We start from the raw sequence: 21611 nt of genomic DNA on the forward strand, positions 1-21611 counted from the left end.
GAGTTCCAGGATAGCCTGGAAAAACCAAAAGGAAAAAAAAAGGAGACCAGATTAGTGGTGGAAGGAGTGGGGGAAGAGAAGGTTCAGCAGTAGGGGAGGTTGTATCTAAAAGGGCAGCTACAGGGACTCCTGTCCTATTGAAAACGTCTTGTACCATGACTGTAAAAATGTCAATATTCTGGTTTTAATGTAAGTGCTAGATCTTACTATTGGGGGAACAAAGGAAACAGAACTTGGGCTCTGATGCAACATTGTCACCGTCACCATCATCCTCAATCATAATCATCATCCTATCAAACAGCATCTCGGGGTTGGAGATTTAGCTCAGTGGTAGAGTGCTTGCCTAGCAAGCGCAAGGCCCCAGGTTCAGTCCTCAGCTGGGGGGGGGGGGGGGCGCGAGTAAAGGAAACAGCATCTCATTTTTGTAGGCCTAGCTGGTCTGAACTCACAGACACTGGCCTGCTTTTGCCTCCCAAGTGCTGGGTTTACAGGCATGCACCAACATGCCTGCCTCTCCACATCATTTTTTCTTTCCTCTTTTTTTTTTTTTTTAAATAACTGCATATGTATGACTTCAAAACTTACTTTTAAAATGTACACATTCTCTTTCCTAGGGATATAATCTAAAAACAAACAAAAAGTTGAATGTATCAAATGTACACTACTGTTATTTACAAGGAAATACCCATATAAATGAAGTGCCCAATCGGGGAAATAGATAAACTGTACCCTTCCATTAATCATTTGACACCAACAGAGGATACAATATTGTAGCACAATATAACAGTACATCACAAATATTTTAATACTAGCAGTTAATGGAATTCTAGCAGGAATAGTTTCCTTCCCTAGAAATACATAACGTTGCTACAGTTTTTTATTCATATTGGGGGGGGGTCAGTGGGGGGTAAAATTAAAGAACATCTTTTTTTTCTTTTGGATTAAATTACAACCATCCAGACGGGCGGTGGTGGCGCACGCCTTTAATCCCAGCACTCGGGAGGCAGAGCCAGGCGGATCTCTGTGAGTTCGAGGCCAGCCTGGGCTACCAAGTGAGTTCCAGGAAAGGCGCAAAGCTACACAGAGAAACCCTGAAACCAAAAAAAAAAAAAAAAAAAAAAAAAATTACAACCATCCATCACCATAAAAGTTTTTTTCAGCTGGGATTGGTGATGCACACCTGTAATCCCAGCACTGAGGGAGGGGGGGTAGAGAGGCAGGACTACTTTGAGTTCGAAGCCAGCCTGGTCTACTTAAATTCCAGAACAGATTAGGGTTACACAGTAGGGTCGTTTTAAAACAAGCAAAAAAACCAACTAACCAACCAACCAACCAAATAAAACCCAACTCCCCAGACTTTGACCAAGCTGTCACGAGCCCAGGCAAGCCAAGCCAAGCCAAGCCGAGCTACTGGCTGCTCTGCCCCAGCTGCGTTTAAACGTGACACACCCCAGGACCCAAGGCGAGGGCAAGGGAAGGTGCTGGCGAGGAAAGGACAAGACCGGAGGTACAGTGACCACTCCAAGGTCAATGCAGAGAAGCTGCAGCCAGCCTTGGCCTGAGGCTACTCTGTCCCCAGCCCCATCCCGAGCGGCGACCCCACTGCTCCCAGAAGCTAAGCAATGGGGGTGGGACTCCACACACAGCAGGTAGGCGACCTTGGAGCCCCGCCACCGACCCTGAGGACCACGCCTCCACTCCCTTCCAAGGGTCGAGACACGCCCCCCCGAGTCACATCCCGCCGCAGCTCACATTCCACCCCTTCATCCTTTTTTCGCCCTCTCAACCCAGCTTTTCCCGACTCCGGGAAGAACCGGGAAGAGAAGGCGGAGGGCAGCGAGGCGCCGTCGGATAAATACTATGGTCGGGTCCCGCCCCTTTGATGTCACTTCCGCCCCAGGGCAAGATGGCAGCGCCCGGTCCCTGCCACGCAGACTTCCGCCCGGCGGGGAGAGCAGGTGCCCGTGGCGGGTCGTGTCGGAGGTGAGGTCGTTGACACTCGGCGTGGAGCCTCGGCGCAGGTGCGTCAGGCGGTCCCGGGAAGAGGGCCTGCGGCGGGAGGTGGGGCGCTCCGGGAAGCCTCGCCACGTGGGACGGGGAGGAGCTGAGGAGCAGCGGGAGCGACGCACGGCCGGGGGGCGGGAGGCCACGTGGGTGGGGTTCCGCCCCGGGTCCGCGCGTCCTGCCCGTGGAGTCACTTGGTTACCCGTTCTCCTCCAGGAACCATGTCGGAAGGAAACTCTGCGGGCGAGCCCAGCAATCCTGGAGGGCCGCGACCCCTTCTCTCTGGGGGCCGGGGGCTGATCGGCCGACGGCCCGCACCCCCCCTTACGCCGGGCCGCCTTCCCTCCATTCGCTCCCGGGACCTCACTCTTGGCGGAGTCAAGAAGGTACCTGCGAGCTTGTTTGTACAGAAACCCAAATAACCTTGAGTTCCAGGCCGTAGGGATGCAACTCCTGATGTCCTTATAGGGCCTACAGTGTCCCTGATGGCATGTTAACCTCTCGGAGACCTTCAAGTCAAGGTGCTGGTACCAAATACGGAGATGGTTTCACCTGCAATTAAAAGGCAGGGAACCTAGTTAATTCAGGACCTTCAGAAGGGCTTCTTATGTTTGGACACCTTTTAAAAATCCCACGGAAGTCAGGCAGCCATAAGCTTTTCTGGCAGTTTTGAGTGTTCAGAACTCTGTGGATGCCGGTACCGAAACTAATAATCTAGTATGTGATGACTCATAGGCGTGACCTTAGCTGATCTTTGCCCTCTTCCATTATGTACAAAACTGTAGATGTAATGACTAGGTCTGAAAGGAAAAAGCAGAATGACACGGAATAAAGTCACTTAGCTTTGCCTTGGGTGATTCTAGGAATTGTCCACTGTGTCATCCGTTTGTGAGTGCTGACAGATCTATCTTTCTAAGCCTTTCCAGAATTGTTTCCCCAGTGAAACTGGTCCCTATAGCACTTTGAAAACACTACTGTATTTTACTTTTCAGAAAACCTTCACCCCAAATATCATCAGTCGGAAGATCAAAGAAGAGTAAGTAGCTAAGACTAGTGAATACTTACTCAGTATTGCTATGAACTCGTAATTAGGTGTGTGGCTCAGAAATTTTAATTTATGCCATTAGTGTATTCACTAATGGCTCTCCCTTTGTCCCACGTTAGGTAGAGGCACATTTGTTTTTGAGACAGGGTCTCTACATGGCCCTGAATATTCTGGAACTCCCTCTGTAGACCAGCTGACCTAGAACTCACCAATATCTGCTTGTCTCTGCCTCCTGAGTGCTGGGATTAAGGTGCACACCACACCACCATGCCTGGCTCCAAGGCACTTTGTGTTAGAGGTTTTCTTCATTTATTTATTTATTTATTTTATTTATTTTTTTTTTTTTTTGGTTTTTCGAGACAGGGTTTCTCTGTATAGCTTTGTGCCTTTTCCTGGAACTCACTTGGTAGCCCAGGCTGGCCTCGAACTCACAGAGATCCGCCTGGCTCTGCCTCCCGAGTGCTGGGATTAAAGGTGTGCGCCACCACCGCCCGGCTTTCTTCATTTTTTTAACTGTAATAAATAGCTGAGATAATTTATGGAGAGGAAAATCTCAAGGTTTTGGAGATTTTAGTCCATGATGGAGTGGTTCTTTCGCTCTGTGGTGTGGCAATGGACACATGGCAAAGAGTACCTGAGGGAAGAAAGAAGTGGAGGAGAGGAGAGGAAAAGGAAACTTCAGGGGCCGAACAGCCATCATCCAGAAGGTTCCAGGTCTTGTAGTTTAGGCCACCTTCCAATACTGCTAAGGTAGGGCTGAGCTCCTCATACTTTGTCTCTCAAGTTCCTCTTCGTCCCAGCCTTTCTGCTTTCAGGCAGTGAAAAACAAAACCAAACCCCCACATTTTGGACAAGAAGGTAAAGTAAAGGGAAATGAAAGGCCTTGCCTTAGGAAAGAAGGAAAGGCTCCAGCAAGGGATTGGGTTCCGCTTCCCCTGATGTCCTTACTGCCTCACGAACTCTGCTCAGGTGGATGAAACGGGGTGGGCAAGGAGGGTTAGTTTTCTCAGGCAGACCCTTTTATCTGTTCTCATTTCCAGACCAAAGGAAGATGTAACCATGAAGAAGGAAAAGCGTGAGCGGGATAGAGACCGCCAACGTGAGGGTCACGGACGGGGGCGTGGCCGCCCGGAAGTGATCCAGTCCCATTCTATCTTCGAGCAGGGCCCTGCAGAAATGATGAAAAAAAAAGGTACCCAGAAGGGATCCGTTCTGGGTTTCAGTTCACACTGCCTGAGAAGGCAGAGCAATGGAATTCTCCATTCCCAATTTGGTTTTCCTTGCTGTGGCCATCTTCCTTATTTATCCCTAGTGAACAGGATGATTTCCCACAGGGAACTGGGATAAGACAGTGGATATGTCAGACATGGGACCTTCCCATATCATCAACATCAAAAAAGAGAAGAGAGAAACAGACGAAGAAACCAAGCAGATCCTGCGCATGCTGGAGAAGGATGATGTAGGTACCAGGAGTCTGGGGGACAGGTGGAACAGGCTTTCTCAGACCCCCAGCCCCCAGCCCCCAAATCATGACATGGAGACTTCTTAGTAGTTATGAATGCTCAACCTTAGTTTAGGCTTGCCCTCTTAGCTCTTATAAATTTTTTTTTTTCCTTTTTTTCCCCAAAACAAGGTATCTCTGTGTAACAGCTCTGGCTGTCCTGGGACTCGTGCTATAGACCAGGCTGGCCTCGAACTCACAGAGATACACCTGCCTCTGCCTCCTGAGTGTTGGGATTACAGGCGTGTGCCGCCACCACCATCTGGCCAGCTCTTATAACTTATATTAGCCTATTTCTTTTTCATCTACATTTTGCCTCGAGGCTTTTTACGTTTTTTTTTTTTTTTTTCATTCTGTGTGTCCTACTTTTCCTGCTTCCTCCGTGTCTGTCTGTCTGTTATCTCTCTCTGTTTCTGCCTCATTCTCTTCTCTGCCGAGTCTAGATTTCTCCTATTTATTCTCTCTGCCCACCAGCCCCACCTATCCCTCTACTGGCTGGCTATTGGCTGTTCAGCTTTTTATTAGACGAATCAGGTTTCCGAGGCAGGGAAAGCAACCCATCTTTACGTGGTTAAACAAATGCAGCATAACAAACGCAGCACGTCTTAGCATAGTTGAAGTAATATTCCACAACAGACAGGGTTTTAGGGAGCCAGGGCAGGGAGTGCAGGGCTCACTGGTGTGCTGGAGCTTTTGGTCACGTTCACAAAGGAAAGAAAAGAGAGATGGGTACTGGAGTGGACCGTGACCTGGGCACATATGCTGACGTTATGCGACTCAACTCTTTGGCAGTTCATCGATGACCCGGGGCTCAAGAATGACACACGGAACATGCCAGTGCAGCTGCCACTGGCTCACTCAGGGTGGCTTTTTAAGGAGGAGAGTGAAGAGCCAGATGTGAAGAAGCCTTTTTCAGCCGGCCCCAAGGAAGAGGACATGGAAGTGGACGCGCCTTCTGTAAAAGGTATCCTGTGCCAGCTCACTTCTGTCCCCTAGCGGTCCCCAGAAGCCCTCATATGACCTCCAAGACTGCTGCTCACCATCGCCTCCTTTTCGTTCCCACTCAAAAGTACAGGCACAGAACCAAGACAGACTCTCCTCAGAGTTGACATGTCATTGCATAGCAGTACACTTGGCCACAGCTGTCCCGTTTTAGAGAAGTTGCACGCCTCTTGAATTTCTTTCTTGCTCCTCTTTATAACTGGCTGAGCAGTGGTGGGATCCATGGGTGTGAAGGGTTGGGAACGGTGAGCTGGCGTGGTGGGTGGCTACTTGATGTCTTTTCCTTTATCTCACTTGGGGCAGTGAAAGAGGAGCCACGGGATGAGGAAGAGGAGGCCAAGGCGAAGGCCCCTCCCAAAACAGCCAGGAAGACCCCTGGTCTCCCGAAGGACGTGTCTGTGGCAGAGCTGCTCAGGGAATTGAGCCTCAGCAAGGACGAGGAGCTGCTCTTCCTTCAGCTGCCTGATACCCTTCCTGGGCAGCCACCCACTCAGGACATCAAGCCTATCAAGACAGAGGTGCAGGGCGAGGATGGACAGATGGTAGTCATAAAGCAGGAGAAAGACCGGGTATGCTCAAGAGCGAGTTCTGGGGAAATTGCAGGCTGATAGCTCTGGGACACAGTCCTTGTTGCAGAGAATTCTGCTGCAGATGCATTTCTCTTTGGGAAACAGAGTGGGGTTCGTTCATGAAAGTTGTTTCCGAGTGTCTGTCTCCTGCTTCTTTCCACAGGAAGCTAGGTTGGCAGAGAACGCTTGTACCTTGGCTGATCTGACAGAGGGTCAAGTCGGCAAGCTGCTCATCCGAAAATCGGGGAAGGTGCAGCTCCTTCTGGGCAAGGTGACCCTGGATGTGACCATGGGAACAACCTGCTCTTTCCTGCAGGTGAGACCCTGGGAGTCAGGGAGAGGCTTTGGGAAGTACTAAGTGGCCTGTGCTGAGGCAGTGAGGGGACTCTTGGGTCCCAGGACTGAGGGCTGAGTTGGGTGTGTGGTTCTCACTGATATCTCTGTTGAATGGCAGGAACTGGTGTCTGTGGGCCTTGGAGACAGCAGGACAGGGGAGATGACAGTCCTGGGACATGTGAAGCACAAACTTGTGTGTTCTCCCGATTTTGAATCCCTCTTGGATCACAAACACCGGTGAAGTGAACAGATGGAGGAGGATGGTGACTGCCCACGGCTGCTGCCTGCTCCAGACGTTTTGTTCCCAAAGCCATGCAGCCCAGAAGGGACCCGGTTAGCCCACCCACTGCAGCCTTTGGCAGCTGTGGTTCCAGTTTCTCCCGATCAGGGCCCATGCTGCAGCCCCCACCCCCACCCCCAGCAGCTGTGAATGGCACAGCGACCTTCCCACAGCATGGGTATGGAAGGGACATCCTCACTGCTGGGACTTGACCCTGCTATTTATTTTTTATTTATGTCTTAATCCCCACAACTGACTGCATCCTCCCAAGGTAGGATGGGGCAGACTTCTTGGTGGGGAGCCATGGGCTATGGGGATAGGAAGGGGAGGGGTCCAGCAGGTAGGAAAGACTAGGGGTAGAGTTTGAGACTTAGGACTCAGTTCCAGCTCACTGGTTTCTGGTTCTGTGTTTTTGAACAAACTGCCTAACCTTTCCGAGCCTCATCTTCCTCATCCGACAAACAGGAGGATAATACCTACCTCACAGGTCGGTGTGAGGATCAAATGGAATATTGTAGCTGAGAACTCCTTGCACAAGGCCAGGCATACATGATATATATATATATATGTGCCCCCAATAAATGTTAGTTTCCTTTTCCTTTGTTTGAGTCATTTACTAAACTAATGAACATTATACTCTGAAGAAGTAACTGTTTCTGCTCACATTCCTACTTTTTTTTTTTTTTTTTTTTTTTTTTGGTTTTTCAAGACAGGGTTTCTCTGTACAGCTTTGGAACCTGTCCTGGATCTTGCTCTGTAGACCAGGCTGGCCTCTAACTCACAGAGATCCACCTGCCTCTGCCTCCCGAGTGCTGGGATTAAAGGCATGCATCACCACGCCCAGCTCACATCCCTACTTTTGTGACTTCATTGCTTTTTAATTTTTTTTTTTGTTGTTCTTTGGTGCTGAGCCTGGGACCTGGAGCATGCTAGGCAAGTGCACTAGCCGCAGTGCCCAGCCCTCGTCCATCCTTACTGTGCATCCCACTCCCACCCTGGGCTGATGGAGTGAGTGTTCATGTCAGCTCTTCTGGACCTTTTATCTCTACTGTCTTAAGCCATCTGCTTCCTGTTGGACTTTCTGATGGAAGAAGTTAGAGGCCTCTTCTGGCACCTTTAGGTGGTGAAGTGGACTGAGGCCTACTTTCCTGCAATGTGTGGCCAGTAGATTAACTTCTATAAAGATATTTCTCAAAAGAAACGTCTGGTGCCACAGAATTCCCACCACTACATCCAGTAGTGATAAAATAACAGAACAGGCCGGGTGGTGGTGGTGCACGCCTTTAATCCCAGCACTCGGGAGGCAGATGCAGGCGGATCTCTGTGATTCGAGTCCAGCCTAGTCTACAGAGTTGAGATCCAGGCACCAAAACTACACGGAGAAAACCCTGTCTCGAAAAACCAAAAAAATAAAATAAAATAAATAAATAAAATAAAATAACAACAAGCTTGGTGGATTGGGCTTTAGAAGGCTGGCGTTGGAGAAGTTCCCTCTGCCTCCTAACATCACCAGGTGTGCTGCTCAGCATGTCCTGTCTGCTTCCCACTGAAGTTCTTAGTGCTGCCTGTCCCTTGCTTCCTTTGTAGGATCATTGTGCTGTGTGTGGTGTTACCTTGCTTCCTTTTGGGGATCAGAAGAACATGGCTTTCTTCCTTGTCAGTAGGCCTGAGGCATTTTCAAGTTGGAGCTCTCCTCTGCTGATATCTTAGCATGTAGCATCTGTACTGATGAACTCCAGATTCAGTGAGGACTGCCAGGTCGCCTTTGTCCTTCTCTAGTCTGGTTTGTTGAGCACCACTGGGGCTTTTCCTGCAGAGCCTCTCAGGCTGCCCAACCAGTTGTGTGAAGAGATTGAACCTTTAGTGACACCATTGTCCTGGAACCAAAAGCTCATATCCATTCTGTTGGGTCGTGGATTAGTCTTCATAGAGAATGGGAGGGAAGGGTTCCTTGGGAGCGTGTGCCACAGAAATCCAGTCTGGTCTAAGGCAGCTTTGATTAGATCTGGGCTCCAGGCCTTTGTGCTTTTAAATAGCTGATGTACTGCCCTTGTGTCTCTGTGGGATCCTCTCTGTTGTGATTTAGAGCCCTCCTCCTTTTTTTGGATTAACCCAATGACCTTGTGTCTTTAGATGTTAGCTATTTTGCAATCCATAGTTCTTTGAGAATTTTTTTTTTTTAATTGAGACAATTTCTTTATATAGCTCAGTCTGGCCTCAAACTTTCAACCCTGCCTCAGCTTCCTGAGTGCTTTAATTGCAGGCCTGCAACAACCATAGGCAGAAACCTTTGAGTTCTTTGAGTCTTTCAAGAAGAGCGTGTAACACCTGTGTACTCACTTCACGTTTAAAATGCCGTAACAGTGCGGCTTGCGACTGTCGGTTCTCACCACCTGTCTCTAGGTTCCAGATGCACGAGTTAGAGAGCCCATCGGCACTGGGCTGGGAAGTGAGGCAAGTCTGCTCTGTTGGCTGAGCCTCTGAGGCAAAGCATCCATCTCTACCAACAAATATGTGCAAATAACGGGGAGTGGGAAGGCAGTTGATACAAGAGTGCAAATGAATGCAAATGTATTACTACCTGCATCTGTGTGTGTATATATTGTGTTGGAAACGGAAAGAATGATAGACTTGTTCATTTCCTGGTGTAAGCGACTAAGTAGACTTCAGTCAGGCCTGGGATTGCCTTCAACTCCACGAGTATCCTTGGGGAAAAAAAATCACTTGTCCTTACTCAGTTTATTTTACTTAATTTTTTAAAAGAAGACTGTGGTTGCCATAGCTGTTCTTGTATATAGTGTTACTTTTTTTAATTAAAAGGATTTCTTTGTGTGAGTTGGGGGCTCCTAACATGTGGAGGTCAGAAGACATCTTTAGGAGTCAGCTCTCAACTTTCTACCCTGTTGATACAGGATCTCTTGTTTCTGCCTTTTGTTTTTTTGTTTTTTTTTTTCTTTTTCTTTCTTTTTTTTTTTGTATTCTTGGCTGTCTGGAACTCAATTTGTAGACCAGGCTGGCCTTGAATTCACAGTGATTGACCTGCCCTGGCCTCCCAAGTGTAGGGATTAAAGGCGTGCGCCACCACAGCCCAGCCCTGCTGCTGCTGCTTTAAGCATGGGTTCCAGGGATGGGATTCAGGGCATCAAGTGCAGCAAGTACTTTTACCCAGCTCCCTAGTTTGCTTTTAATTTACTAAAAAAAGATGTATGTGTACCAAGTGCATGCCTGGTGTCTGCGGAGGTCAGAGGAGGGCGTCACATTTCCTGGAGCTTGAGTTGTGGGTGGTTGTGAGCCACCACATGGGTGTTGCGGACCAAACCCAGGTCTACTGCAAGAATAAGTGCTCTTCATCTCTGGGCTGTCTCTCCAGTCCTCCCTCCACCATGTTGCTTTTAAATTAGAATGAAAGTAAAGAATTTATTGAGTATGAGATAGATAGGTCCCAGTAGCAGACACTGTGATCAGCAAGATTTAACTAAGCCAGTCTATTCATAATCATAAGAAGGCATGGAACCTTCCTATGGTTTCTGCATTCTTTTCCAGTCTCCTGAGTTATCCACTTCAGCTACACAGACCTTGCTGCCATGTCGCACGGTGGGTAGGCTGCACCTCTTTTTCTCTCCGTGTCTTTCCCCCAGGTCTAGGGTCAACTTTTCCCCAGGTGTTTCGAGGTCTTATTTCTGGAATCCTTTGGTTCTCTGAGACTCCCGAGCCGCTCTACATAAACCAACAAACTCAAGTGTGGTGCTCCCCTCTTGTTGCCAGCCCTTAGGATGCTGCAGCCAGAGGGTGTGCGACTGAGACTAGCCAGTTCCAGGTAAATCTAGGCTACACAGCAAGGCTTTATTTCAAAAAACCAGAAAATTTACATTCCCGGTGCTTTTTACTCCTCTTCCCTGCCTCCCTTCTCTCTACGGCATTTGTCGCCCGTGATACTTTGACTTTTTATCTGATAACCCCATTGGAATATGACTGTAGAGCACAGATGAATCTTGTACATAAGTGATATTTTAGTACATAAAATAGTTTCTTGCATGTAACAGGCAGCCAGTAGTTCTGGTTGAAAGACTCAAGAAATAACTATCATGTGCAGATTGCATGTGTTCTAGTCAACACCTACATTTCTAAGCAAATGTGTGAGAAAATTGATCCAACTGTAATATCCCTCCCTCTTCCAGAAAGAAGAAAGGGTCAGGCTAACCCTGTGGGTTGAGCTTTGTACTGCTTTGTGGTTTTCCCTTGTGGGTGTACAAACAGTACTCTTTTCTACTAATGTGTCACACGTACTCATAAATGTCAAAGGAATCATGGCAGGTAGAAGTTGCCTCGTACAGACTTGGTGCTTGCAGCTTTGGGACCCCACAACCCTAATGGTTGCCATGAGATAACTCAGTCTTTGGCCCTTGGCTGATTGTAGCATGATTAATGGAAATGGCCTCCATAGGGTGGTGGTTCTCTGGTGGGTTGGGATTCTGCTGCTCCTATGATGGGAATACTACATGTCTTTTTTGTCTTTGGAAACGGGTAGTTTTTTTCATGTAACTCAGACTTGCTTTGAACTTCTATGTAGAAGAAGCTGGCCTTGAACTCCTGATCTTCCTCACTTTGTCTCAGCTGGGATTAGAGGCATGTACCAGCACACCCAGCGGACATAACCCTTTTGAAAACAACTCTTAAGATTGCTTCTAGGTTCTCATTAAAATTGAACACCTGGGGTAGGGTGGTGGTGATGTGCCTCAGTGGGTAAAGGACCTGTTATCCAGCCTCACGTCTAAGTTTAATCCCTGGGACCTGTCTTTATGGTAGAAGGAGAGAAAACCAACTGTATAGTTCTCCGACCTCCACACATGCCATGGCATATGCACACATATACATACATACATCATACATAAATAATTTAAAAAAATTGGCAGAGTGTCCCAACTTGTACTTGTCAAGGCCTCATGACAGATATTCCCCTTTTGAGGTGGGCTAACTCAGATTCAACATCCAGCAAGGGCCTCGCCAGCCTTTCATGTCACAGTACTACAGTGTATTGCAGTATGCTGGCCTGGCATTCAGCTCTGTTGATATGGGGGACTGGGAGGAGGGACAGCAGTTGTCCCTTTGGTAAAATTTATCCTCTGCTCCACAGCCCAAAGCAAAGCCTCTGGCTCATGAAGCTCCCAGTTCACAGAGGTGTCCTTATATGCCAGACCCTGCTTCACTGATGTTTGCTAAGCTGACTCCAGCGGTGTTCCCAAGGGCTGTTATGGCAGCGTCCTCACCAGATGTGTGGAATGGAAAGTGGATGTGTTTGCTCCACTCAGTGGACAGCACTCAAAGCTTTTCTCATAGCACTGGCCAATACTATTTTTACTGACTCCGACTGCTGACAATAGCCTATCTGTTTGGTCTGCCATTTGGAAAACTACAGACTGGCAGGTTAGAGATTTCCCTTTTTGGAACCATGAAACATGGTTAGAAGCTGATAGAAACAGTTGGGTCAATCATGTAGATGTCCATAGTGAAGGTTCATTCTCTAATGAACCAACTGAAATTGGCATGGGCTGAAGCTGTACCTCTCAGGTTGCCACCTTTGGTACTTGGATCTTTGTGTCCTAGACTTGGCAGCACACCCATCACCACAGACTGAGCACCAGCTAAAGGACATGCACAGGCTGCTACTGCACAGACCCAACCACAACTAATAAAAGTTCAACTGTCAACTAGGCATGGTAGCATATACCTGTAAGTCCAAGCACTAAGTCTGAGACAGGAGGATTCCTGCAAGTTGAAGGCCAGCCTGGGCTACATAGTGAGTTCCAGGCCAGTTTTGGATATAATGCAACTCTATAAAAATCCAAAATAAAAAAGGGAGAGGCAGGCTGTAGATGTAGCTCAAGTTGATAGGACACTTGACTTGCATGAACAAAGCCCTGATTTTGATTCCCAACACTTTGTAAACAGTGTGATAATACATGCCTATAATGCCTGCACTCTGGAGGTGGAGGTAGGAGGATCAGAAGTTCAAGGTTAGCCTTAAACTCAGGCCAGTCTAGAATACGTGAGATCAAATAAATAAATAAATACATAAACTGTCTCTTGTAAGGGAGACACGGCTCAGCATGAGGCCCTTGAACTTTTCTGTGTCAGCTTTCATTGCCGTGACAAGTATGCAGCAGAAACAGTTGGAAGGAACTTAAAAGATCACAGTCCAGGTCAGCTGACTCCGTTGTTTCTGGATGTGTAGTTTGGGAGAATGTCACAGTGAGAAGATGTAGTGGAGCAGAGGAGCCCACTCACGGCAGAGGAGAAGCAGAGACAGGAAGGGACTAGGAGAAGGTGTACTTTTTATTTCTTTAAACTATTTACTTACTTTTTGTATGTGAGTGTTTTGCCTGCATGTATTTAAGTGCATCATGTGCATGTCTGGACTCAAGGAGCCCAGAGAGGATGCCAGATCCCCTGGAACTGGAGTTACAGACAACTGTGACATGTTGTATGGGTGTTAGGAATCAAACCTGAATCCTCTGCAAGAACAAGTGCTCTTAGCTGCGGAGTCTTCTTTCCAGCTCCAAGACACACCCCTAATGGCCAGCTTCCTCCAACTAGGCTCTTCCTCCCAAGCCTCCAGCACCTCCCAGTAGGGCTGTTGGATTATGAATCCATCAACATATTTACCTACTATTAATGAAGCCAGACCCTTTATGTTTCAATTCCAAAAATCCCTATCAGCTGACAAACCTTTTTGGTTTTTTTGTTTGTTTATTTGGTTGGTTGTTTTTTCAAAGTAGGGTTTCTCTGTGTAACAGCTCTGGCTGTCCTGGAATACACTTTGTAGACCAGGCTGGCCTCGAACTCACAGAGATCCGCCTGCCTCTGCCTCCCAAGTGCTGAGATTAAAGGCCAAACCTTTTTTAAAACAAATGAACCTTTGGCTTTGGTGGGAGGGGGTGTCATTTCATATTAAAACCATAATACCATGATATCACCTAATCTTTGACACTTTTTTTTTTTTTTTTTTAGACAGGGTTTCTCTGTGTAGCTTTGCGCCTTTCCTGGGACTCACTTGGTAGCCCAGGCTGGCCTCGAACTCACAGAGATCCGCCTGGCTCTGCCTCCCAAGGGCTGGGATTAAAGGCGTGCACCACCACTGCCCGGCGTAATCTTTGACACTCTTAAGGCTGCTAGCTCACTACTGTGGGCCCCTTTTTCAGGTTCTGTCCTTGCTGCCCCAGTTCAGTGAGGTGACTGAGACACCCCACTGTGGCTCTTGAAAAGAATCTTAACTATGATTTCCAACTTTGTAGATGTTTTCAGCCAAACAAAGACAACTTGTGCTGGCAGTAGGCTCTCTAGCCTTTCAAGGTTGTGAGAGAACACTGCTCACTAAACACAGACGTTTGGTACTGTGGAGCAAAGAAATGGCCTCCTCAGAATTCAACTCAAATCAGTTTCTGACTCTACCTTTGATTTTGTTGAATGTCCCTTTGAAAACTCATGATGACATTTAACTATCACTGGAACAGCATTGGGAAATGGGGAGCCATAAGAGGTGATGAAGTCACCGAGACTCCACTCTCAGATTCATGCTGTTACCAAGGGTAGAACCTAAGAGCCCACAATAGTGAGCTAGTAGACCCAAGAGGGTGTCAAAGTTTGGATGGTATGGTTTTAATATGAATGAGCCCCCCCCCCCCCCCCCCGCAAAGATTCGTTTGTTTTTTTAAAAGTTTGTCAGCTCATAGGGTTTTTTGGTATTAGATAATAAGGGCTCTGACTCCATTAATAATAGGTTAAGTATGTTGATGGATCCATAATTATATCATAAAAGGGAGCGCTCTCTCCTCTCTCTCTCTCTCTCTCTCTCTCTCTCTCTCTCTCTCTCTCTCTCTCTCTCTGTGTGTGTGTGTGTGTGTGTGTGTTTCCTGGCTCTCCCTGTCTTATCTCGTGTGTTGGATGTGATGTCTTTCACTGTGTTAAGATGGAGCAGGCAGACTCTCACCAGACACTGCCCTTCAATTTTGGACATTCAGCCTCCAGAACTGTGAGAAGTAAATTGATTGCCCTTGCAAATTGCCCAGCTGTAGGTATTGAGCTAAGTAGATTAAGATAATATCAACTTCCCTTTTGGGGATCCACATAGCTAGTATCTTAGTGGTTTGTGTTTCTGTAGAACAGTGTCTGGACTGAAGGGGAGTGGTTTATTTTGGCTTACAGTTCTGGGGTTCTGTGGAGGTCCACTGAGGCAGATAATGGGGGTAAAGTCGACCTGTGAATAGAGGCATATGTGTCAGAGAAACCAAGAGACACCAGGCTTGCTTTATGAAGTTGAAAAAAACTACACCACTTGAGAAACTAAGAGTGCATTGATGGGCTATTCAACTAGCCATATTAGAAATCAGATTTCTTTGTTTAATTTTTTATATTACATCTAGTGTTTGGGGTGCACTCATGCCGAAGCACACATGTGGAGGCCGGAAGACAGCTTGTGGGAGTCACTTCTCTTCTCCCACGTGGGTCCTTGGGGTCTGTTAGGCTTAAGTGTAAGTGGCTCTACCCACTGAGCCATCTCACCAATCCAGAAATCAAATTGGAAGGTGAGTTTTTATGGAGACAAATCATATCTAAGCTACAGCAGCAAGACATTTGGTCACTGGCAGGGCTGGCTCTTTTTTAGTGGTTTTCTGGGTTCTAATCAGGATGAAGAGGGGAGCTGGAAAGACGGAGAGCGACAAGAACCAATGGGATAACTGTAGTCCAGCAGCTGGCAGGTTTGAGACCCAGGAAGACCGCGTTTCTGTTTGCATCTGAAGGCAGGAGAAAGCTGATACCCCATTTTGAAGACTGTTAAACAGGAGAACATTTTTAGTTGAGGGAAATTCAGCCTTTACATTCTGTTCAGGCCTTTAATAGAGTGGGTAAGCTGGGCCGAATTAGGGCAGGGCATTCTGGCTTACCATTTTTCCTCCTCCTCCTCTTCCTCCTCCTTCTCCTCTTCCTTCTCCTCCTCTTCCTCTTCCTCCTCCTCCTTCGTCTTCCTCTTCTTTTCATGCTTTGCCTGCATGTATGTCTGCGTACCACATGTGTGCAGTTTCCAGGAAGACTAGAAGTGCCAGAAGAGGGTGCCTGTCATGTCCTCTGGACGAGCAGCCAGTGCTTTTAGCCATGAGCCGTCTCTCTAGCTCTGATTCCACCTTTTGGGTTTTGGTGGTTGAACTTGGGTCATCAGTCTTGGCTGCAGTAGTTAGTTGCCTTTACCAGATGAGTCAGCTTGCTGGCCCCAAATAGGTTTTCTGTTGTAGAATATTATTTTAAGCTGTGTTACATTTGTTTATGCTGTGGAACATTTGTTTAATGATGCCAAGATGTGTTGCATTCTTTGATATTGCATTTTTGTAACTCTGTGAAGCTGTGTTATTTTGCCTGTCTAAAACACCTGGTGATCTAATAAAGAGCTGACTGGCCAATAGGAGGCAGGAGAAAGGATAGGTGGGGCTGGCAGGCAGAGAGAATAAATAGAAGGAGAAATCTGGGAGAAAGAGAACAAGAGAACAAGGAGAGGAGGATGCTAGGGGCCAGCCACATAGCCATGCAGCCACACAGCCAGCCATGGAGTAAAGAGTGAAAGTAAAATATACAGAAGAAAGAAAAGGAAAAAGCCCAGAGGCAAAAGGTAGAATAATTTAAGTTAAGAAAAGTGGCAAGAAACAAGCCAAACTAAAGCTGGGTATTCATAAGAAAGAAGAAGCCTCTGTGTGATTTATCTGGGAGCTGGGTGGTGGGACCCCGAAAAGAGAAAAAAAACAAAACCAACAACAGTTTTTCTTAATTTTATTTTAGAGACAGGGTCTTGCTGTATAACCCAGACTGGCCTTGAACTGGAGATCCCTTCCTCATCCCTCATGAGTAAGGACTGCAGTTACGTGGCACCACACACCCCCTCGCTGGTCCATTCAAATCTCTTGCCCAGTTTTGGATTTTGTTGTTGTCTCTTAATGCTTTGTGTTTTTATTCTTTTGTATGGACTCATATTTACTAATACCTTTTATGTGGGAGCTTTGGGGACCAGGTTATGGGTGTGTTTCTCCTGGAAAGATTTGTATTTACTTCTGCCTAAGGTATTGAAGTCATATGTCTACTTTAAATGGAATCTCCCTGTTCTTTCTGGGCCAGAGGGGTAATGTAATTCCCTGTGCTCAGTCTTGCTGTGGTTTTGTGATTTGATTTTCTGAAGAACAACAGTAAAGTCAGAATCCATGGTTCTTACGGGCCACATTATTTGAAGCCATGAATGTTTAGGAAAAGCGTACCATATATACTTATGGACCCATTTTTATCCCTAGGTTCTAAAGCCTGATGGAGTTATGACTTTTCTGAGTTAAAAAATATGTATCAGCTGTCATTTAATTCAGAATACTTTATTTCAGACAATATGTGTGTGCTGTTTTGACAAGTCAGTCACTGCATATATTTATGGGGATATAATGTGATGTTTTATATGTTTTTCATTGTAGAATGACTGCAGTAAATTAAATATATTCTTACCTCAGGCACCCCTACCCTCTCTGTGGGCATGCACCTGGAAAGATAGTGTGTGCTTTGTAAGAGTTATTTTGGAGAGGTGCTGGGGATTGTAGCCAGGGCCTTGCATACACTAGACAAGTGCTGTATTTATGTGTGCCTTTTAAAAATTGCTACCCTGAACATGACACATTAATTATTAACTTTAGTGCCCCAACAGGGAATATAAACCGGAAGAGATAGTGCTTAGCTCTGGAAAGAATCCTAACAAATGCGGATGGTTCCAAATGTTTCCCATCTTTATCTCCAACCAACACTAAGATTGTGTGGGGTTTTCTTTTGGTGCAACAGTACTCAACGGTGTATGGATTACTTGCAAGCAGTGTACTGAAGCCATCGACTCTTGGTTCAACACCACCGAAAAGCTAAGGAACCCAATCTACATCCTTTGTAATGAAAGCAGCTTGTTTGGGGTACAGTCCGGTGTGCTCAAGGAACTGCTGTTGTCACACTTCATCTGGAGGACTCTGAATTCTTTCCCTAAGCAACAGTGCATCGAGTGGATCTTTCATGAAAGCTTTGGTCAGTGTTCCAAACAGGATAGGGAGCTGCGACTTCATTAGGATTGGAGAACAGTTTGTTTTTCCCCCACTGTGGTGGCTTTGGTGAGCCCCTCAGTCCTGCACAAGGCAAGCGCTCTACCACTGAGCTACAGCCCTGTATCAAGCTTTGTTATTTACCACCTACCACTTACAGCTTTTAAGCTGGGGGAGGACAGAGCAGATCACTGTCAATGTGAACCTATTAACTAAATTTGTTTACAGGAGCAGCCCACTGAAAGGGATTCAGGAGCACCCACGCCCCCAACACACTTTGAAACTACCCCCATAACTTCCAGCACCCGTTTGAGATCAACCTCCACACAGCTAAGACCGCTTGAAAGGGCAAGCCAATGAGGTGGTGAAGCCTTATGAGCGGCATGTTGTCTGGCCAATGGGCTGAGCTTCTGGGCTAGGGAGACCCGGAAATCAGGATTTGGGGCACGTGGCTCATTTTAAGTGGCGGGTCGGGTGGTGAAGGTGGTGTTCTTCCAAGGCATCGTGCTTCAGGGCCCTGACGACTCGAGGCCAGGTGAGAGGACAGAGCCAGATGTGGACAGCCAGGAGGGTCAAGGCGCCCTGGGGCAGGCTTGATGGGCTTTGGCTCAAGCTCCTGGTGGTGCGCAGGGCGCTCTCGGCCAGGGCCCGCCCCTTGGGGTAGCTCCTACCCCACGCCCCTCCCCCATCAGCACGAGGAGGTGGGTGGGGGGCAGGGCGGGCTAGAATTCGTTATTCCAGGCCGAGTGTGTGGGAGGAACGCAGTGCCTGGAATCGGAGGGAAGAAAGGCGCCTCGAGGAGGAAGGGCACCCGCTCGGGGTTCAGTGGCACAAGACCTACAAAGAAGTCTAGGCAAGGCGCGGCTGGCCACAGTCCAGCTGGTCGAAAGGTATTTTGCTCTTGTGGACCCCGGGTGGGATTCACTTTGAAGGACTTGGCCTCGGGTTGGGTTTGAGGCCTAGTGCCCCAGCCCGAAGGGCACACACGTGGAGAAGCAGAGACGATAGGCCTGGTCCAGCAGCCTTCACTGGCCAGTGTGTGAGAGCCAACCCAGTGAGGAAACCCACTTGAAGGAAGGACCTTCTGGAAGAGGAGTACGGGTCTGTGTGTATGTGTTCATAGGAAGGTAAAAAGGATCCCAGAGGTCTGTATTATAGCATCACCTCCTATATACCAGTTAGACAACTGAGTTTCAGATTCTTAGGGTGTGTGGCAAAAAGTGCAAGCTACTAAGGAGCGGTTTTAGCAAACAAAGGGCAGAACTGTTGTAGTCGTTGATAATGGAAGGCCTTAGTAGCTTTTGTAGTACCAGAGACAGTACTTCAACTCAAAGGATTTCGGAAGCTCTTAAAAGCTACTTCCATCTGGACCAGCACTGAGGAGTAGAGTGTCTTATCTTCTTTCTACATGTGGCTGGATTTCTCTGTAGCTAATAGTGCAGGCAGGTTTTCAAAAAGCTCAGAAAAGGTTCCTGAGGTTGGAGTGTAGCTCAGTGGTCTAAGGAATGCTTAACGTGCATAAGGCCTTGGGTTTGATCCCCAGCACAGGAGGGAAAAAAAAAAGAAAGGAAAAAAAAAAAATTCTTCAAGGATCAGGAACAGGTCAGGACAATGAAAGAAGCCCTTACAGAGTGAGTCTTGAAATCTGTAAATTATAAAATGATTTTGAAGAGGCCTGATAGGCTTGAGATAGGCTCAGGGGTTCATCCCTCCTTAGTTGGGGAGGGAAGGAATTAAATGGAGCCTGTGAGAGTCAGCAGGTAGCATGGGCTCAAAGCAGGAAGGTTTTGTTCCCTGGAGACCTCAGTCCTGCTGGTGTTTGAAAAAACTGGATAAAGATTCAGAAAAGCAACTAAACCCAACAGAGTAGAGTAGAATGCACTTATAGATTGGGTGGTAGGGGGAGCTGACATAGGAGAAAAACAAAGCAAAAATCATACATATATTTGTTGACAATAATTTTATGGTATAGAGGTATTAACCACAACCAAAATCATCCCCATACATAAAAAATGTTCTTTTCTGCAATAGGTGGTTAATTGGTGGACAGTTTCCAGAGAGGCTGTTTAGATAGACAGACTCAAGGAAGGCTTTAGTTAGTGGGAGGTGCTTAGAATGTTCTTAGCTCAAATAGGAGCCTTAATGAGACATGGGAACTTATTCCTGTAATCCCAGCACACAGGAAGATGGCAAGTTCAAGGCCTGCCTGAGCTACACAGCAAGACCCTTTCTTATTTTTAAAAATAGAGGTGTGGTGGCACATGCCTGTTTTTCCAGCACTTGGGAGCTTGAGGCAGGAGGATTGTCAAGCATTCAAAGGCAGGCAGAGCTATACAGCAAGACCCTGCCTCTAAAGAAAATTTTTTTGTTTTTGTTTTTTGAGAGAGGGTTTCTCTCTATAGCCCTCAATGTCCTGGAACTCACTGTAGACCAGGCTGACCCCAGAACTCACAGAGATCTGCCTGCCTCTGCCTCCCAAGTGCTGGGATTAAAGGTGTTCATCACCACTGGCTAGAGAAAAAAAAAATTATTTATCTATTTATTTATTTATTTTTGGTTTTTTGAGACAGAGTTTCTCTGTGTAGTTTTGGTACCTGTCCTGGATCTCGCTCTCTAGACCAGGCTGGCCTCGAACTCACAGAGATCTTCCTAGCTCTGCCTCCCAAGTGCTGGGATTAAAGGCGTGCATCACTGCCTCCTGGTGAAAACATTTTTTTTTAATTTAAAAAAAAAACCTTTGAAGTGAATCTGTTACAGGAGACTGGTGCTGTCACTAAGCTGACTTCTTTTGGAGGAAAGAAAAGGCAAGCAGTGAGAATTTAAATTTTTTTAGTTTTTTGAGGATATTATACCTATGTGTTACGATTGTACTTGTTCCTTCCCCCAAATTCTTCCCAGAACTGCCCCCCTTCCCTACCTGCCTAACCTGTGTTCCTTTTTTTAAACACCCATCAAATCCAATTTGTGCGACCCATATACTCCCAGATGTGTGGCCTTTTCCTGGAGTATGGTCAGTTTACTAGAGGCTGTAATGCTGAAGAAAAATGACCACTCCCCACCCCACCCCCAGCTATCAATTGCCAATAGCTGTTTGGCTAGGGATGGGACATCGTGCCCACTTACCCTCCATGCTGGGAGCTGATATGGCTTGAGCAGTAACTACTTTCTAATTGCATGTAAGTTCCACTGCACAAGTTGAAATCCATCCCTGGCACCATTTGTCAGGCCAAGAACATGTGACTAGACAGATCCTAGGTCATAGGGTAGATTCTTGTTACTGTCATTCTGCTTAATGTACATAGAATTGAACTGACTCCTAATGACTTATTACACCCATGGATTAATACATCTCTCAACTCTCATCAGAAAAGCTTCTATTTACAATAGATGGTATATCTTTAATCCTTTGAAAATGCTGGCAGGTAATTAATCAGAAGAGAATCAACAATCATTTCTACAGTCTCTTGATGGATCCTGTCCGGCCATTGTTCAGGGGGCCCACCCCTGTCCATCCATCTCAGTGTGTTCGGATGCCAGGCTGTTGGCCACAAGCTCCTAGACCTTTGGACTCAGGCTGGGGTAGGGCAGGACCTACAGGCAGAGGCCTTGTCTTTAGAAAGCCAGAGGAATCCAGCCCACAGCTCCAGCCTGTACAAAAGGTAAGACCACTTCAGAGGGCTTAGGAAACTAGGATGCTTTCTATAAAATCAAGGGCTGTTATTTTTGTTTTGTTTGTTTTTGACAAGTAGTTGCATCTTGAGGTCGTACAATT

The 21611-nt window shown here is 46.9% G+C and overlaps 2 protein-coding genes across 3 annotated transcripts in view; both read left to right on the forward strand.

The window, feature by feature from the left end:
* The first annotated feature begins 1897 nt into the window (after positions 1-1897).
* Polr3d (RNA polymerase III subunit D) lies at positions 1898-7335 on the forward strand. Its single transcript, XM_059273365.1, has 9 exons — positions 1898-2021; positions 2221-2390; positions 2997-3040; positions 4090-4241; positions 4384-4508; positions 5343-5514; positions 5856-6121; positions 6285-6437; positions 6576-7335. Exons 2-9 carry the CDS (start codon positions 2226-2228, stop codon positions 6696-6698), a joined length of 1200 nt encoding a protein of 399 aa, XP_059129348.1. The 5' UTR covers positions 1898-2021; positions 2221-2225; the 3' UTR covers positions 6699-7335.
* A 10930-nt stretch (positions 7336-18265) lies between these two features.
* Positions 18266-21611, forward strand: part of Piwil2 (piwi like RNA-mediated gene silencing 2) — a 69289-nt gene continuing 65943 nt past the window's right edge. The window contains exons 1-2 of one of the 2 annotated variants that reach the window (XM_059273364.1): positions 18266-18374; positions 21262-21498. In XM_059273364.1, the coding sequence (XP_059129347.1) occupies positions 21307-21498 (192 nt within the window). In that variant the 5' untranslated portion in view covers positions 18266-18374; positions 21262-21306. Of the gene's footprint in view, positions 18375-18549; positions 18730-21261; positions 21499-21611 lie in introns of those variants that run through there. The other variant, XM_059273363.1, reaches the window with a different exon arrangement.

The sequence above is a fragment of the Peromyscus eremicus genome, chromosome 9 (assembly GCF_949786415.1).
Source record: "Peromyscus eremicus chromosome 9, PerEre_H2_v1, whole genome shotgun sequence".
NCBI classification, from domain to species: domain Eukaryota; kingdom Metazoa; phylum Chordata; class Mammalia; order Rodentia; family Cricetidae; genus Peromyscus; species Peromyscus eremicus.

Bases quoted from the DNA above. Each gene is read 5' to 3' on its own strand.
- Polr3d (XM_059273365.1), top strand. From the start codon at position 2,226: ATGTCGGAAGGAAACTCTGCGGGCGAGCCCAGCAATCCTGGAGGGCCG. The intron at 2,391-2,996 runs GTACCTGCGAGC...TTTACTTTTCAG, and splicing joins CTCTTGGCGGAGTCAAGAAG to AAAACCTTCACCCCAAATAT. The intron at 6,438-6,575 runs GTGAGACCCTGG...GTTGAATGGCAG, and splicing joins CAACCTGCTCTTTCCTGCAG to GAACTGGTGTCTGTGGGCCT.